The 20,152-nt window shown below is 42.8% G+C and overlaps 1 protein-coding gene across 1 annotated transcript in view; it reads right to left on the bottom strand.

Moving 5' to 3' along the window:
* Positions 1-20,152, bottom strand: part of slc30a6 (solute carrier family 30 member 6) — an 80,489-nt gene that overhangs the window by 18,115 nt on the left and 42,222 nt on the right. The window contains exons 7-9 of the mRNA XM_035795326.2: positions 6,919-6,999; positions 5,881-5,916; positions 5,054-5,148 (exon numbers count right to left, since the gene is read on the bottom strand). Coding sequence (XP_035651219.1) covers positions 5,054-5,148; positions 5,881-5,916; positions 6,919-6,999 — 212 coding nt within the window. The remainder of the gene's footprint in view (positions 1-5,053; positions 5,149-5,880; positions 5,917-6,918; positions 7,000-20,152) is intronic.

Here is a 20,152-nt window from a genome sequence, read left to right as displayed (position 1 = left end):
AAGGAGCTGGCCGTGGACTACAGGAAAAGGAGGGCTGAACACGCCCCCATTAACATCGAAGTGGAGCAGGTCGAGAGTTTCAAGTTCCTTGGTGTCCACATCACCAACAAACTATCATGGTCCAAACACACCGAGACAGTTGTGAAGAGGGCACGACAACACCACAGATACTCAAAAAGTTCAACAGCTGCACCATTGAGAGCATCCTGACCTGTTGCCTGGTATGGAAACTGCTCGGCATCTGACCGTAAGGCGCTACAGAGGGTAGTACGTACGGCCCAGTACATCACTGGGACCAAGCTAGGCAGTGTCAGAGGAAGGCCCCCCAAAAATTGTCAGAGACTCCAGTCACCCAAGTCATAGACTGTTCTCTCTGCTACCGCACGGCAAGCGGTACCGGAGCGCCAAGTCTAGGAACAAAAGGATCCTTAACAACTTCTATTCCCAAGCCATAAGACTACTGAACAATTAATCAAATGGCCACCCGCACTATTTATTTGAACCCCCCCCCATCCTGTTTTCACACTGATAGTCATATTACACACAGTCACTTTACAAATGACCTCGACTAACATGTACATTGAGTTGGTACCTGTACCCCATGTATATAGCCTTATCATTGTTATGGAATTTTCTTGTTACTTTTTGATTTGATTCCCAATTTTTTAATATATTTTTTTACATTCGTTTATTTAATAAATATTTTCTTAACTCTTTCTTGAACTGCATTGTCGGTTAGGGGCTTGTAAGTAAGCATTTCACGGTAAGGTCTACACCTTCGGCGCATGTGACAAATAACATTTGATTTGTTTCTTGAGGACCTTCAATGCTGCAGGCAATCCCCAGATCTGTACCTCGACACAACCCTGTCTCGGATCTCTACTGACAATTAATTTGACCTCAAGGCTTGGTTTTTGCTCTGAAATGCACTGTCAACTGTGGGACCTTATATAGACAGGTGTGTGCGCCTTTCAAAATAATGTCTAATCAATTGAATTTACCACAGGTGGACTTGCACCAAGTTATAGAAACATCTCAATGATGATCAATGTAAACAGGATGCACCTGCGCTCAATTTCGAGTCTCATAGCAAAGGGTCTGAATGCTGAAAACTGTTTTCGCTTTGCCATTATTAGAGTATTATAGAGTACTGTGTGTAGATTGAGGAACATCTTTTTAAAATCCATTTTAGAATAAGGCTGTGACGTAACAAATATAGATTAAGTCAAGGGGCCGGAATACTTTCCGAATGCACTGTAAATGCAACATTTGTAAGCTATTGAAAATTATATTAAAAAGCGTTGTTGCGGGAGCTTATGCCGATTGCCCACTGAGCAATTCATGGACATTAATAAACACTGACAATATTAGAAAAATGAGTTTATATTGTTATATTGTTTAATTTGTGAAGTAAACATTTACTGCAACTTTTATTGACAGTAGCCTATGTGAAGGCCTATATTATTGGCTGTTTGGTTTGCAAGGAAGGATTTTCCAAGGGCACAATTTATTTGCCTACACTTCAACTAAAGCAGAAATGTACCAGGTTTGTTTAAACTTCCTATTTGATAAGTCTATCTTGCAATTGTTTATCTCTCATTATTACCAAACAACTTTCTGAGATGGTTGATCATGAAAGAGTAGGCTATGCCTAGGCCAACAAGTCACATTAAAATCGATTGGAGATTAGGGAGATCAAGGGAAATTAAGATTTTAAACAATAAACCAGAGTGTCTGCTGCAAAAGGCCCATGATAATTCGACATTGGAGAGGATGTAATAAAACATGTTAGGCCCTATCTGACGTTTTTCTCTGCTTTGGTGCTCTCTGCTCTTTCTACACTCTACTGAACAAAAATAGAAATGCAACAATTTCAACAGTTTTACTGAGTTACAGTTCACATAAGGAAATCAGTCAACTGAAATAAATAAATGTGGCCCTAATCCATGGATTTCACATGACTGGGCAGGTGCGCAGCCATGGGTGGGCCTTGGAGGGCATAGGCCAATCAGAATGAGTTTTTCCCCACAATAGGGCTTTATTACAGACAAAAATACTCAGTTTCATCAGGAGTTGCAGTCAAATTAAAATATGCTAAACCATTGTTTGTGACATCACAATGTCACTACCATCAGTGATGGCTGTCAAACATTGTTCATACTCCCGAGTTGCTTTTAATGTCATAAGGACTTTCCCTCGACCACGGCCATAAATTGGGGGGGGTGTAAACATTTTCCAATGACCCCCAAAAGTATGTGGACACCACTTGAAATTAGTGGATTCCGATTTTTTTCTGCGTAGCGTAACAATCATCTGTCCTTGGTTGTAACACTCACTACCGAGTTCCAAACTGCCTCTGGAAGCAACGTCAGCACAAGAACTGTTCGTCAGGAGCTTCATGAAATGGTTTCTATGGCCGAACAGATGCATACAAGCCTATCCCCATGCGCAAAGCGTCTGGAGTGATGAATGACGCTTCACCATTTGGTAATTCGATGGACAAATCTGGGTTGGTGGATGCCAGGAGAACACTACCTGCACCAATGCATAGTGCCAACTGTGAAGTTTGGTGGAGGAAGAATAATGGTCTGGGGCTGTTTTTCATGGTTCAGGCCCCTTAGTTCCAGTGAAGGGAAATCTTAACGCTACAGCATACAATGACATTCTAGACCATTCTGTGCTTCTATCTTTGAGGCTTGTTTGGGGAAGGACCTTTGCTGTTTCAGCATGACAATGCGAGGTCCACACAGAAATGGTTTGTCAAAATCAGTGTGGAAGAACTTGACTGGCCTGCAAAGAGTTCTAACCTCAACCCCATCGAACACCTTTGGGATGAATTGGAACATTAGTCGCCCAACATCAGTGCCCCAACCTCACTAATGTTCTTGTGGCTGATTGGAAGCAAGTCCCCGCAGCAATGTTCCAACATCTAGTGGAAAGACTTCCCAGAAGAGTGAAGGATATTATAGCAGAAAAAGGAGGACCAACACAATATTAATGCTCATGATTTTGGAATGAGATGTTTGATGAGCAGGTGTCCATATACTTTGGTTATGTAGAGTAGAAATGTGTTGGTCCTCCTGTGATTTGACAGTTGAAAAGTTCTATAGATGATGCAATCGTAAAATATCCCAACCCTAGTATCATGTACCGCTTCTTAAGGATATGAGAATGAGGTGCTTGTGATGGAGAAAGGAATAGTCCTAGAAAGTCTGCTTGCTAACCAACAGATAAGCAATCCTCTGTCAAGTTTACTGTCCATAGCCCCATTTCCGTTAAAGCATTATAAAGGTGTTTAAGTCTATACAGGTTCATTTGAATAATGACTAATCATTATGGATAAAAACAATGATTTATAATCATAATGCAAACCATCTTAGTGTACAAAAACAGTCAGAGTAACACATGAAACCCACCCCCCATTCTGGGGACTTGTGTTGAGTAAAGCCACAGGAAGGGCAATTTTGCTGGGCCTACTCCATGAATGAACCATTTTAGCAGAGTGACTTATTTATGATATGGCAGCCTGTCTGGCTGCCTCAGGGCTCTGCCATCTGGAACATGCTTATATAATACCATTTTGAACTCACTGTGTGTGCACGCGCGCGGTGTGCCTTTAGCCTGACTAATGCACTCCTGGCAATGAGATGTTAAATGAAGTTAGCCTGTTCATTTAGCTTTGTTAATTTGAGTGTGGGGTAAAGTGAATGACCCAGACAAAATGTATCCAATGTACAGCTTCACCACAACTCATCAATCAAACAGCACAATCTAAACGTGCATACTAACATGAAAACCTTCAGTCATTGTGCACTACATCACTGTTACTCAATACAACCTGCTAAGGGCCAAAACACAGGAAGAAGTCCTTCCAAACCAAGGAGAGGATTGGTGGAGAGAGGTACAACCAGAGCCATTCAGAGCTCTTCTCTGTGGCACGTGACTGGGTGACAGACAGGCTGACAGAGAAGACAAGCCGTCCATGATATAAGTCTTGTCTCGAGTCCTAATAATGTTCCTCGAGCAGATTAAGTCATTCCAATGAAAGGCAAAGGAGGAAGGCAAGACAGTCGTAGTGCTCCTAAAAATCGAGCATACTGCTCAATTAAAGCCCTTAATTATATAAGAACAAAGCTATATAGTCTCTAAGAGGCCATGGATCAAATGGACCACATCTGGACCAATCAAAAACATTGAGCAAATCGGAGCTGACACTAATACAGCACGAACCATAGGCGAAGGGGACAAAGACAACGTTTTGCTCGTGTCGTAAACATTGGGCTCCAAACAAACAAACAAAGACAGGAAGGTCAGATTTCTGTGCTGACTGAGTGATCTCCAGGTAGTGTGTTTTCCTCCCGTCTCCCTCCATTCATTCATTCTGGCTCACTTCTATGGCCATTCTCATCTCTTTCTCTCGCCTTACTGCATCCCTCCTAGCAAACTTTTTCTCTGACTACTTGGTTCAATCTTGGGCTAGAGTAGAGACAGTGCAAATGACGTGCCCAGGGCTGTGTGTACACGGTGTATAAAATTAAAAGTCTCATTGGATTTCAGGCAGACAGATTTAGAGGGTCAACTAGTCTGGGGTCTGGATTGTCCAAGAGTCCATAACTGTGTCAATGAGGATTTACAAACAAACAGTGAGCCATGACAGCTTGGGCCCTGCTTAGTGGAGTACTGCAGCCACAGGCATCATGCAGCGCCAGGCCCTCTGCTGGCAGCTCAGGGAATAACAGCCAAACTGCAGCAGGCAGAGCCGCATACAGCAGAACCAGGGAAAGTGAGGAGGCACCGTGGTACTAGGACTGGCATGTACTACAGCTATAATTGATTATCAATGACCATGTGGAATCCATTACTAACAAAAACAGACAAAAACCTGATAGTATCCCAGAATGAACCACAATAATGATGCCTTATAATTGGCATAAATTATTATTGACACTGATATTGTCAACCTCTTTTTACACACAGTAAGTTAGTATAGCAGTTTATTATAACCTCAGACATACTAGGCAGTGAGAGGTGAGGAGAGTCAGAGTTGACCTACCTTCTGAGACATAGACAAAGGGCTTGTTCTTCACAGAGAGCAGAGTTAACAGGTTGAAGAACAGCGCTACAAAGGTCCCCACCAACAGACGACCCCTACACACACAGAAGACCCTTATCAGTACAACATGGATGCATACTTGTAACACATGTCAAACACAGCACATCCTCTCCATGGCTTGTACAGTAGTCTCCGTTGACTTCAATATTATTGCTAAAATTACATTTGGAATACATGACACTTTCACAATGAAGTGAAATAAGTCAATCATAATGGAAAACAAACACATGTAAACATTTCCAAAACACAACCATCCACATAAACATCAAAATAGAGGCAGATTTTAATGCTGGAGGAATTCAGTTGGTGCTGCAGTGTAAATGGATGTTCTCCACTAGATGAAGTGTTCTGTTACCTAGAACATGTGGCGTCTTGCCTGGCTGGCACCTGCTGCCCAGCAGTGATAATAATCTGTTGTTTTAGTGATATTGCCCTGCATTACACCCAACATCACATCTCCAATGTTCCACTGCTTTGAAAAGGTAATCTCGTCAACGAAGACGGGTTTAAATCGGGCGTGTTTTCATCAAACTACTAATCTTTGTTTCATAATGGCGATCCAGGATGGTGCAGCTGCAGCGAGGGACAGCAACCTGATTAGCTGAAAATCCCACTGCGTTCAGTTTAGAGGGATGAGAGGAATGGTAGGCTAATTCTATCTGGACCCAGACCCAGCTGTGATGTTTGTTTGGGCTGATGTTCTCCCTGGAGTGTGTGTGTGGAACAGGGGTGCGTGGGCGTGCGTGTTTGGACCGGGGCCTACTTACGTGTGCACCTCCGGCTGCTCCACGAATCTCTCCAGACTGGCAAAATAACAGAAGGGAAGAAAAACTGTCACACAGAAACATTGGGCAATATGGGACAAGTAAATAAACAAACAAAAAATGTTTTTAAAAAAGGTACCACGTGACCTGACCGGGAAAACTGTTGCCTGTGCTGAGATGTTAAAGCAGAGTGATATAATAGATGGCCTGGACACGCTGGGAGCTAAATGGCTGATTAAGTCTGATAGTGACACGAGTACCACTCACCGTGACAACAGCCATCAGAAACACCCCTCAAGGCTATACAGAAGTGTTCTTGCAGATTTCAACAGGATAAATTCCGACATGTAAACATGACAACAACATCAACCTGACCCTTTTAAGGTGGACGATCAAAACCTGTGTCCAGTATTCATGGAGGCATGGAGGGAAGAAGGCATGCAGCCAGTCTATATTTACCATACATTTACCACAAATACACAGTATGTATTCTCTCATATTGCCCTCCCCCTCCGTTTCTCTCTGAATAGCGGGAGCCTTGTTACACACATGCTTGTGCGACGGTGTAACATCACCATCTCTCCCCTCCCCTTCCAGAAATGTGACCTTTAGATAAACCATGTCTTCTATAATGTGTGCTTCAGGCTAAGGTGTGGACATATGCAGGAGCAAACATGACCACAGCTCTGAAATATGTCCTACACTCATCAACACAAACATCCATCTTCTCCTCATATAACCCCACTCAGTCTTTCTTTCTCTCTCGCTCTTACTCTCTATGCTATTGGAATTAAGGGCCACACAAACACACACACACTGCACACACATGGTTGATGTACTAGTTGGCAGCACTCACTCCCCTCCTCACCCCTTCCCTGCCTGAGCCGTGACCGCTGGATAAACCCTGGCTCTGGGCGCTTGGGCCTAGGTGTGGGCACAGGCAGGAGGAGACATTCCCACAGCTGAAATATTCAGAAGCCCCAGTCCCCCACCCCACTCCATCCCCTGTCACAAACAGGGGTAAACCCTGGTTCCACCCACCTCTCCTTCAGGATGAACAGAGCTCCCAGCTGCACCAGCACCGTGGAGGAAAACACAGCTAGGACCTCCAGCCGCTCAAACCTGGAGGAACACACAGTAACACTTTATTTGGATTGTCCATCTGTATACGGTCTAAACACTATCAGTAACATTTCAATTAACTAACTATCTACCAACAGTAGCCATAACCCTTATCCTACCCCTAAACTTAACTTTTACCCTTCTTCTAAACCTAACCATAACAAGCAATTGCTTATCAACAGATAGTTTGTTAATCGTATGACCATTGGGCCCCGCTCCACGAGGTTGGCTAAAGGTGGCACAGCCCACTCGGTTTAGTTTTATGTCCCTTTATAAAAATAGCAAAAACGTTCAAATGAGTGACAGGTAGGCGCAAACAAAATCTGCATCTCCTCTGCGCTGTGTCAGCACAATGGACAGGACGTGCCGTGGTGTGTGTAGGGGGGCTACGGAAAGCCACTGGGCGGTTAGGTAGGACTCCATGAAAAAACGCTTCTTATCTCTCATCCCGGTGGCAGGCTAAGTGAATAACGTGAAAGGGCGCGGTCAAGTTAACTATTGAAGCTGCTTCACGCTTAGCTAGCTGTAAAAAGTGTTAGTGTTATTAGCCTTAGCCTATTTAGCTCGCTCGAACCAGCTAATCTGGCAAGACGAATATCAGAAATTTGCTTTGCCAAAGTACCCAAACAAAGGAGAAGGAGTGATGAGCAGCAGCATCAAACCACCAAGGCCGCTGCAGAGCTCCAGTTAACTCCTTGTTGAGAGCCTACCCCCCCTTCCACAAGCGCAGCCTGGATAATGGCTACAAAGCCGCCTCCACCTCCAACTGTCCCTGATGATCTTGGAACAGAGGAGCCAGCCCAGGTTAGCTTAGAATCCTACCCCAGCCGCAGGTTCTAACCAAAAATGTTACTTTATAGCAACTGGTTCATAGGAAGAGTGTGGCTGGAACACTTGGTTACTGCAGATGCTATTATGGTTTTCTTGATAGCCTATTCTATAGCCTGTTTCCATTTCTGTAAAATGAACTGTATATAATGGAAGCGTTTGTATGGTAGGGTGGCATTGCTTATTTGATTATGTTGGTCAAATTTGATTCACAGAATTGTATTGTGCCATTTCACAACGTGTTGCTGAACTCATGAGCGAGTGGCATGATTTTCCATGCTTGAAGCGGGCCTGTATAGGTCTATTTATTTGGCAAGACAGCTATACATGGCTGCTAGGGCTGGGCGATATGGCCAAAATATCATATCACAATATTTTTCACATTATTGATGGTATGATGGTTTTGAATGTTTTTGAATAATACATGTTCTAAATATGCTTTGGTATTTATTAGGATCCACATCGCAAAAGCATCAGCTACTCTTCATGGGGTCCACATGAAACATAGTACCGGACATTATTAGTTAAGGACTGAAATACATACATTTAAAACTTCACACAGCCTAGATATTAATACATACAGTCGTGGCCAAAAGTTTTGAGAATGACACAAATATACATTTTCACAAAGTCTGCTGTGTGACGGCAATTTGCATATACTCCAGAATGTTATGAAGAGTGATCAGAGGAATTGCAAAGTCCCTCTTTGCCATGCAAATTAACTGAATCCCCCAAACAACATTTCCACTGCATTTCAGCCCTGCCACAAAAGGACCAGCTGACATCATGTCAGTGATTCTCTCGTTAACACAGATGTGAGTGTTGACGAGGACAAGGCTGGAGATCATTCTGTCATGCTGATTGAGTTCAAACAACAGCCTGGAAGCTTCAAAAAAGCTTGGAATTATTGTTCTTCCTCTGTCAACCACGGTTACCTGCAAGGAAACACGTGCCGTCATCATTGCTTTGCACAAAAAGGGCTTCACAGGCAAGGATATTGCTGCCAGTAAGATTGCACCTAAATCAACCATTTATCGAATCATCATGAACTTCAAGGAGAGCGATTCAATTGTTGTGAAGAAGGCTTTAGGGCGCCCAAGAAAGTCCAGCAAGCGCCAGGACCTTCTAATAAAGTTGATTCAGCTGCGGGATCGCGGCACCACCAGTACAGAGCTTGGTCAGGAATGGCAGCAGGCAGGTGTGAGTGCATCTGCACATACAGTGGAGGCGAAGACTTTTGGAGGATGGCCTGGTGTCAAGAAGGGCAGCAAAGAAGCCCCTTCTCTCCAGGAAAAACATCAGGGACAGACTGATATTCTGCAAAAGGTACAGGGATTGGACTGCTGAGGACTGGGGTAAAGTCATTTTCTCTGATGAATCCCCTTTCCGATTGTTTGGGGCATCCGGAAAAAAGCTTGTCCGGAGAAGACAAGGTGAGCGCTACCATCAGTCCTGTGTCATGCCAACAGTAAATCAGCCTGAGACCATTCATGTGTGGGGTTGCATCTCAGCCAGAGGAGTGGGCTCACTCACAATTTTGCCTAAGAACACAGCCATGAAAAAAGAATGGTACCAACACATCCTCCAAGAGCAACTTCTCCCAACCATCCAGGAACAGTAACGAACAATGCCTTTTCCAGTATGATGGAGCACCTTGCCATTAGGCAAAAGTGATAATTAAGTGGCTCGGGGAACAAAACATCCATACTTTGGGTCCATGGTCAGGAAACTCCCCAGACCTTAATCCCATTGAGAATTTGTGGTCAATCCTCATGACAAACAAAAACCCACAAATTCTGACTAACTCCAAGCACTGGTTATGCAAGAATAGGCTGCCATCAGTCGGGATGTGGCCCAGAAGTTAATTGACAGCATGCCAGGGCGGATTGCAGAGGTCTTGAAAAAGAAGGGTCAATGTCACACTTCCGGATTGTATCCGTGCTGCTGTGCTATTTGTTGCTACTTGGTTACCTGCCAAATGTTTTATTTTTTACTTTTAATAACAGTTTAATCAAAACTCTGCATTTAACACATTAACCAACGTCTTAGTTTTTGCTCGCTGAACTTTTTCACCCCGGATGCTTTATCTGGACATGGTTCTATAGAACCTCCACAAGCCAAAAAAAGCAAAGTATTAACATTAACGCTATGCCATCTAATTTTTATTTATTTATTTATTTCACCTTTATTTAACCAGGTAGGCAAGTTGAGAACAAGTTCTCATTTACAATTGCGACCTGGCCAAGATAAAGCAAAGCAGTTCGACAGATACAACGACACAGAGTTACACATGGAGTAAAACAAACATACAGTCAATAATACAGTATAAACAAGTCTATATACAATGTGAGCAAATGAGGTGAGAAGGGAGGTAAAGGCAAAAAAGGCCATGGTGGCAAAGTAAATACGATATAGCAAGTAAAACACTGGAATGGTAGTTTTGCAATGGAAGAATGTACAAAGTAGAAATAAAAATAATGGGGTGCAAAGGAGCAAAATAAATACATTAATTAAATACAGTTGGGAAAGAGGTAGTTGTTTGGGTTAAATTATAGGTGGGCTATGTACAGGTGCAGTAATCTGTAAGATGCTCTGACAGTTGGTGCTTAAAGCTAGTGAGGGAGATAAGTGTTTCCAGTTTCAGAGATTTTTGTAGTTCGTTCCAGTCATTGGCAGCAGAGAACTGGAAGGAGAGGCGGCCAAAAAAATAATTGGTTTTGGGGGTGACTAGAGAGATATACCTGCTGGAGCGTGTGCTACAGGTGGGAGATGCTATGGTGACCAGCGAGCTGAGATAAGGGGGGACTTTACCTAGCAGGGTCTTGTAGATGGCATGGAGCATGAAGAGAGCGAGGGCCAGCCAACGAGAGCGTACAGGTCACAATGGTGGGTAGTATATGGGGCTTTGGTGACAAAACGGATTGTTGCAGACGCTGTACTCATAATATGTAGGAGAACTACTGCCTTATGGTGAGGATAGCCGATTTGCAAGCCCAGCTTCAGATGCAATCGTTAGGCAAAGGAAATTTAAGAGTAGGAAAGGAAGAAACAATGTCTGTGCCACCAGTAAGTACAGATAGTAGTATACACCCCCCCCCGCACAATCCACGCAGTCTGACAATTTTCTCAAGGCTTCTGGAAAGAAATGCTGTCGGCATGCTCAACCGGAGTAGCTCATTTAGCCGATAGAAACTTTAAACCGGTTCTCCCCATTAAGCAACGAGTTAGTCAGAGGCCGAGCCTTCTCAGGTCTCTCCTCCACCGGTTACGGGGTCGGAGTCGCCAAAGCCTCCCACCATTGGCCGTGGCAAATTAAAAACCCTAGGTCATTGGCTACTCCAATACCCATAATACTAGACATAAAAACAAACATTCAGCAATCATGGGGGCAGGGCTACCAACGTAAAGGCTAATCTGAAGAGATTGCTGGCTGAGTCCAAAACTGGCAAGTGTAGATTGTATAGGGATAGTTATCCACGTCGGCACCAGCAATGTTAGGATGAAACAGTCAGAGATCACCAAGCGCAACATAGCTTCAGCTTGTAAATTAGCTAGAAAGATGTGCCGGCATTGAGTAACTGTTTCTGCCCTACAGAAGAGTCTCACAACTCAATTGCTGGTTGAAAACTGTTTTCTGCCCCTCTCAAAAGATTGAATTTGTAGTGAATTTGTAGATAATTGTCCCTCTTTCTGGGACTCACCCACAAACAGGACCAAGCATGACATGCTGAGGAGTGACAGACTCCATCCTAGCTGGAGGGGTGCTTTCATCTTAACTATCAACATAGACAGGGCTCTAAATCCTCTAGCTCCACAATGATAGGGTGCAGGCCAGGCTGCAGGTTGTTAGCTAGCCTGCCAGTTTAGTGGAGTTTGCCACTAGCATAGTCAGTGTAGTCAGCTCAGTTATCCCCATTAAAACAGCATCTGTGTGACTTGATCTAGGTTGGGCAAAAGTAAACATGGAGGTGTTTGCCTTAGCAATCGCACTGGAATAAAGACCTCCTGTCATTATTGAAAGAAATTCTGACATCTCATCTCAAAATAGGGCTACTTAATGTTAGATCCTTCACTTCCAAGGTAGTCAGAGTCACTTCCAAGGCAGTCATAGTCAATCAACTAATCACTGATCATAACCTTGATGTGATTGGCCTGAAACATGGCTCAAGCATGCTGAGGCCTCTCCTCCTGGTTACACTAGTGACCATATTCCCCATGCAATGGCGGAGGTGTTTCTAACATTTCCAACAACAAAGTCTACCAACCCCAAAAATAACTGTCTTTTGAGCTTCTAGTCATGAAATCTATGCAGCCTTCTCAATCACGTTTTATAGTCACCGTTTACAGGCCTTCTGGGCCATATACAGCGTTCCTCACTGAGTTCCCAAATATTCCTATTGGTCCTTGTAGTCAAGGCTGCTAATTTTTGGTGACTTCAATATCCACATGGAAAAGTCCACAGACCCACGCCAAAAGGCTTTCGCAGCCATCAGACTCAGTGGATTTTGTCTAACATGTCTCCGGACCTACGCATTGTGACAGACATACTCTGGATCTAGTTTTGACCAGAGGAATACATATTTTGGATACATTTTTTAATCCTCATAATCCTGGACTATCGGACCACCATCGTATTACGTTTGCAATCGCAAAACATAATCTGCTCAGACCCCAACCAAAGATTGTCAACAGCCATGCTATAAATTCTCAGACAACCCAAAAATTCCTAGATGCCCTTCCAGACTCCCTCCACCTACCCAAGGACGTCAGAGCAATCTGTTAACCAACTAACTGAGGATCTAAATTTAACCTTGCGTAATACTGAAGATGCAGTCACACCTTTAAAAACAAAAAACATTTGTCATAAGAAATTAGCTCCATGGTATACGGAAAATACCAAAGCCTTGAAGCAATCTTCCAGAACATTTTTACGGAAATGGCACTGTCTAGGGAAAGACAGTACTGTGCAATATCGAAGCGCCCTCACTGCTCTTCAACCAGTCTATTTTTCCAACTTAATTAATCAGAATTAGAACAACCCAACATTTATTTTTGATACTGTCGCAAAGCTAACTAAAAAGCAGCATTCCCCAAGAGAAGATGGCTTTCACTTCAGCAGTGATGAATTCATTAACTTATTCAATGAAAAGATCATGATCGTTAGAAAGCAAATTACGGACTCCTCTTTGAATCTGCGTATATATGCAAAGCTCAGTTATCCTGAGTCTACACAGAACTGCCAGGACCTAGGATTAATGGAGACACTCAAGTTTTTTTAATCATGCATCTTGACACATTCACAAAAATAGTCATGGCCTCTAAACCTTCCAGATGCTTACTAAACCCTATTCCAACTAAACTACTGAAAGAGCTCCTTCCTGTGCTTGATGCTCCTATGTTGAACATAATAAATGTCTCCATATCCTCTGGAAACCAAACTCACTAAAAGTGTCAGTAATAAAGCCCGGATAATGGAAAAAACTATTGGCCTATATTAGAGGTCGACCGAATATGATTTTTCAACGCCAATACCGATTATTGAAGGACCAAAAAAAGTTGATATCGATTAAATCGACCGATTTTTAAAAATGTATTTGTAATAATGACAATACTGAATGAACACTTTTATTTTAACTTAATATAATACAATCTATTTAGCCTCAAATAAATAATGAAACGTTTAATTTGGTAAATAATGTAAAAACAAAGTGTTGGAGAAGAAAGTAAAAGTGCAATATGTGCCATGTAAGAAAGCTAACGTTTAAGTTCCTTGCTCAGAACATGAGAACATATGAAGGCTGGTGGTTCCTTTTAACATGGGTCTTCAATATTCCCAGGTAAGAAGTTTTAGGTTGTAGTTATTATAGGACTATTTCTCTCTATACCATTTGTATTTCATTAACCTTTGACTATTGGATGTTCTTATAGGCACTTTGTATTGCCAGTGTAACAGTATTGCTTCTGTCCCTCTCCTCGCTCCTACCTGGTCTCGAACCAGGAACACATCGACAACAGCCACCCTCGAAGCAGCGTTCCCATGCAGAGCAAGGGGAACAACCACTCCAAGTCTCAGAGTGAGTGACGTTTGAAACGCTATTAGCACGCACCCCGTTAACTAGCTAGCCATTTCACATCAGTTACACCAGCTTAATCTCGGGAGTTGATAGGCTTGTCATAAACAGCGCAATGCTTGAAGCACAGCGACAAGCTGCTGGCAAAATGCACGAAAGTGCTGTTTGAATGAATGCTTACGAGCCTGCTGGTGCCTACCACCGCTCAGTCAGACTGGTCTATCAAATCATAAGAATTAATTATAACATAATAACACAGAAATACGAGCCTTAGGTCATTAATATGGTCGAATCCGGAAACTATCATTTCGAAAAACAAAACATTTAGTCTTTCAGTGAAATACGGAACGTTCCGTATTTTATCTAACGGGTGGCATTCATAGTCTAAATATTCCTGTTACATTGCACAACCTTCAATGTTATGTCATAATTATGTAAAATTCGGGCAAATTAGGCGGGCCAAACTGTTGCATATACACTGACTCTGCGTGCAATGAACGCAAGAGAAGTGACACAATTTCACCTGATTAATAGACCCACTGGCTCCAGGTCATCTACAAGTCCATGCTAGGTAAAGCTCCGCCTTATCTCAGTTCACTGGTCACGATGGCAACACCCATCCGTAGCACGCGCTCCAGCAGGTGTATCTCACTGATCATCCCTAAAGCCAACACCTCATTTGGCCGCCTTTCGTTCCAGTTCTCTGCTGCCTGTGACTGGAACGAATTGCAAAAATCGCTGAAGTTGGAGACTTTTATCTCCCTCACCAACTTCAAACATCTGCTATCTGAGCAGCTAACCGATCGCTGCAGCTGTACATAGTTCTATCGGCTAATAGCCCACCCATTTTTACCTACCTCATCCCCATACTGTTTTTATTTATTGACTTTTCTGCTCTTTTGCACACCAATATCTCTACCTGTACATGACCATCTGATCATTTATCAGTCCAGTGTTAATCTGCAAAATTGTAATTATTCGCCTTCCTCATGCCTTTTGCACACAATGTATATAGACTCCACTTTTTTTTTCTTCCTATTGTGTTATTGACTTGTTAATTGTTTACTCCATGTGTAACTTTGTGTTGTCTGCTCACACTGCTATGCTTTATCTTGGCCAGGTCGCAGTTGCAAATGAGAACTTGTTCTCTGCCGTGAGATCCGGGAATGAATGTCCAGAGAGCAGTTGAAATCCAAGGACATGGAGAGATAAATTGGTCCGGTATGCTCCGTTCCGAGCTGCGCCGTACAAAAACTGGCGATAGATTTTCGAGCTAAAGGATAGCTGATGACCACAAACCGTGGTTAGCTGAATACTAACGATTTGCCAGTAAATAAGCTAACTAGCTTCTGAACTAGCTTCTGATTAGCTTCTAGCTAGCTCCTGGCTAGCTTCTGGTTAGTTTCTGGCTAGCTTCTTGGAGTTTCTGGCTAGCTTCTGGCTAGCTTCTTGGAGGATTGCAGATTTGAGGTAAATAATACTTATTTATAAATATAAATTGGTGAGACGGGTTGCAGGAGAGAGTTTTGAAGATGAGTTGATGGAAAATAAAAATAAAATGTATGTGAAAAAAAGTTGTAAATATATATATATATATACAGGACATGACAAGACGAGGACAAAAGACGTCTGAACTGCTATGACATCTCGGGTACGGGCAAACTTGACTTTTTCCACTTTGTTACATTACAACCTTATTCTAAAATCTATAAGAAAAAAAATATTTAACCCTTCGACACACAAATACTTGGCGCTCCGGTACCGGTTGCCGTGCAGTAGCAGAGAGAACAGTCCATGACTAGGGTGGCTGGCGTCTTGACAATTTTAGTCTTGACTTGCTCCTACCCATCTTTCCGATTTGGTCCTGGCTTACATACCGACACGTTCACAAGACGCAGGCCTCCTTATTGTCCCTTTCTAAGCAAACAGCTGGAGGCAGTGCTTTCTCCTATAGAGCTGAATGTTTATGGAATGGTCTGTCTATCAATGTGAGAGACACAGACTCGGTCTCGAGATCTCTTCAATAGGTCCTATGATTGAGTAGTCTGGCCCAGGGGTGTGAAGGTAAACGGCAAGGACAAACCGCCCTTGCTGTCTCTGCCTGGCCGGCTCCCCTCTCTCCACTTGGATTCTCTGCCTCTGAGTCACTGGCTTACTAGTTCTCTTCCAAGCCGTCCTTAGGAGGGTTGCGTCACTTCAGTGGGTTGAATCACTGACGTGGTCTTCCTTTACGGTTTTGCGCCCCCTCTGGCTTGTGCAGTGGAGGAGATCTTTGTGGGCTGTACTCAGTCTTGTCTCAGGGTAGTAAGTTGGTGGTCTGTTGATGGCGCACCTCTGTCTCCGCCTCCAGTATCTATTCTGCTATAGTCTATGTACCGGGGGGGGGCTAGGGTTAATCTGTTATATCTGGTGTAATTCTCCTGTCTTATCTAGTGTCCTGTGTGAAGTATGCTTCCTCTAATTCTCTCGCCCCATCTTCCTCCCCTAATGGAGGACCTGAGCCCTAGGACCATGCGGCAGCGTAGCCTAGTGGTTAGAGCGTTGGACTCGTAACCGGAAGGTTGCGAGTTCAAACCCCCGAGCTGACAAGGTACAAATCTGTCGTTCTGCCCCTGAACAGGCAGTTAACCCACTGTTCCCAGGCCGCATTGACTTGCCTGGTTAAATAAAGGTAAAAAAAAATAATAATAATAATAATTTTTAAAAAATAGGACTACCTGGCCTGATGACTACTGGCTGTCCCCAGTCCACCTGTTTGTGCTACTGCTCCAGTTTCAAACGGTTCCGCCTTCGGCTATGGAACCCTGAACTGTTCACCGGACATGCTACCTTGTCCCAGACCTGTTGTTTGACTCTCCCTACCGCACCTACTGTCTTGACCTCTGAATGATCGGCTACGAAAAGCCAGCTGACATTTACTCCTGAAGTGCTGACCTGTTGCACCCTCTACGACCACTGTGATTATTATTTGACCCTGCTGGGCATCTATGAACATCTTGAAGAACAATCTGGCCTTAATGGCAATGTACTCTTAAAATCTCCACCCGGCACAGCCAAAAGAGGACTGGCCACCCCTCAGAGCATGGTTCCTCTCTACATTTCTTCCTAGGTTCCTGCCTTTCTAGGGATTTTTTCCTAGCCACTGTGCTTCAACGCTGTCTGCTGTTTGGGGTTTTAGGCTGGATTTCTGTATAAACACTTTGTGACATCTGCTGATGTAAAAATAACTTTATAAATGAATTTGATTGATTGAATATGATTGATATAAAATGGCTGTGTCCCTTCACCCTCCCCCTTGTGCAGTAAGTTTTTCTTTTATCTTTTTTTAAACTGGTTTTTATTGCTAGCTTGAGTTACCTGGGGTGGCAGAGAGTTACATGTAGTCATGGCTCTCTTTAATACTACTTGTTTCCCAACCTGTGGGAGGCCCCGGTGGAGGGAGGGAGGTAGGTAGGTACACACACATGTTCTGAAAGGTCACAGAGTCTGCAACACCATTAAGCAAGGGGCAACAACAAGCAAGTGGCACTACGAAGACCAAGGAGCTCTCCAGAAAGGTCAGGGACAAAGTTGCGGAGAAGTACAGATCAGGGTTATGTTATAAAAATATATCTGAAACTTTGAACATCCCATGCAGCACCATTAAATCCGTTATTATAAAATGGAAATAATATGGCTCCACAACAAACCTGACAAGAGAGGGCAGTTCACCAAAACTCACGGACCAGGCAAGGAACGCATAATCAGAGAGGCAACAAAGAGACCAAAGATAACCCTGAAGTAGCTGCAAAGCTCCACAGCGGAGATTGGAGTATCTGTCCATAGGACCACTTTAAGCCGCACACTCCACAGAACTGGGCTTTACGGAAGGGTGTCCAGAAAAAAGCCATTGCTTAACTTGAATATTTTTTTATTTTTGGAAAAATAACATTCCCAAAGTAATCAGGCTATTTTTCAGGACCAGAAAATAGAATATGCATATCATTTACATAATAGAAAACACTAAAGTTTCCAAAACTGTAAAGATATTGTCTGTGAGTATAACAGAACTGATATTGCAGGCAAAAGAATGAGAAAAATCCAATCAGGAACGCAGCGGTTTCTAAATAAGAGTCCCTTCTTATGCTTCACTATTGAGCAGTGAATGGGATATCAACGAGATTCATTTTTCTATGGCGTCCTTAATGTGTCTAGTACATAGTTTCAGGCTTTTATTTAGAAAAATGAGCCTGAGCGACAACATTGTGTCAGTGTCCACCTGATGGCTCTGTGTATTTCTCGCGCAAAAGACAGAGGTAGTCATTTTCCCACCTGGTCTTACTGAAAAAAGCTCTGTCCCGGTTGATTTATTATCGAATAGATATTTGAAAAACACATTGAGGACTGATTATAAACAACGTTTGCCATGTTTCTGTTGATATTATGGAGCTAATTTGGAATATTTTTCGGTGTTGTCATGACCTCAATTTCCAGTTGTTTTCTCAGCCAAACGTGAAGAACTAACGGACCTATTGTGGGCTACAAATATAGTTTTGCTGGAAAAAAGGAACATTTGCTATTTAACTGGTAGTCTCGTGAGTGAAAACATCCGAAGCTCATCAAAGGTAAACAATTTAATTTGATTGCTTTTCTGATTTTCTTGACCAGATTGCCTGCTGCTAGCTAGGCATAATGCTATACTAGGCTATCGATAAACTTACACAAATGCTTGTCTTGCTTTGGCTGTAAAGCATATTTTCAAAATCTGAGATGACAGTGTGATTAACAAAAGGCTAAGCTGTGTTTGAATATACTTCACTTGTGATTTCATGAATATGAATATTTTCTAGTAAGATTTTTTGTCCATTGCTACTTAGTGTCAGTTGATGACAATTCTCCCGGATCCGGGATGGGTAGTTACAAGAGGTTTTAAAGAGAAAAATAAGCAAACATGTTAGGTGTTCGCCAAAAAGGCATGTGGGTGACTCCCCAAACATATGGAAGAAGGTACTCTGGACAGATGAGAGGAAAATGCAATGTCTGGCGCAAACCCAACCCCTCTTTTCACCCAGAAAACACCATCCCCACAGTGAAGCATGGTGGTGGCAGCATCATCCTGTGGGGATGTTTTTCATTAGCAGGGACTGGGAAACTGGTCAAAATTGAAGGAATGATGGATGGAGGTAAATACAGGGAAATTCTTGAGGGAAACCTGTTTCAGCCTTCCAGAGATTTGAGACTGGGATGGAGGTTCACCTTCCAGCAGGACAATGACCCTAAGCATACTGCTAAAGCAACACTCGTGTGGTTTAAGGGGAAACATTTAAATGTCTTGGAATGGCCTTGTCAAAGCCCAGACGTCAGTCTAATTGAGAATTTGTGGTATGACTTAGAGATTGCTGTACACCAGCGGAACCCATCCAGCTTGAAGGAGCTGGAGCAGTTTTGCCTTGAAGAATGAGCAAATATCCCAGTGGCTAGATGTGCCAAGCTTATAGAGACATACCCCAAGAGACTTGCAGCTGTAATTGCTGCAAAAGGTGGCTCTACAAAGTATTGACTTAGGGGGTGAATAGTTACGCACAAACAAGTTCTGTTTTTTTGTCTCATTTCTTGTTTACTTCACAAAAATATTTTGCAACTTCAAAGTGGTAGGCATGTTGTGTAAATCAAATGATACAGACCCAGCCAAAATCCATTTGAATTCCAGGTTGTAAGGCAACAAAATAGGAAAAATGCCAAGAGGGTGAATACTTTTGCATGCCACTGTATATAGTAAAATACAGTATACCACCCAGCCCTACTGGCTGCATCTCACTGTAGTAGGCTATATTTTGGTTATTTGGATCTCCATTCACCTTTTGTTTACTGTGTTTGTTTACTGTTAATGTAACTAGCCTAAATATAGATTGTCATGCCTTTTTGATCTGATATTTTGGCACCACTGTTTTATTCGGTTTGCATTCACAGTTGTCAGTATTCTAAGGCAAACTGCTATTCAGTATTTTAGTTTTAATGCATAAATGACAAGGCCAGTATTTTCAGCATTTAGTTTGCATTATTTTGGTAAGACAGCAGTGTGTACAGCTGCATTCAAATATGCTGCTTGTAATTTGTGAATGGCCCTATCTATCTTGTAGCCTATATTCATTACCCAAACTACCTAGCTGTAGGGCGCTGTCCATTGTGCTGATACAGCGCAGCAGAGATAAGCTACAACTTTCAAAAGCACTTAATGATCTCGGAGTCTTAGCATTTGAATGTTACGTTTATTG

Source organism: Oncorhynchus keta, chromosome 2, assembly GCF_023373465.1.
Source record: "Oncorhynchus keta strain PuntledgeMale-10-30-2019 chromosome 2, Oket_V2, whole genome shotgun sequence".
NCBI classification, from domain to species: Eukaryota; Metazoa; Chordata; class Actinopteri; order Salmoniformes; family Salmonidae; genus Oncorhynchus; species Oncorhynchus keta.
This window is presented reverse-complemented; position numbering and strand designations above follow the sequence as displayed.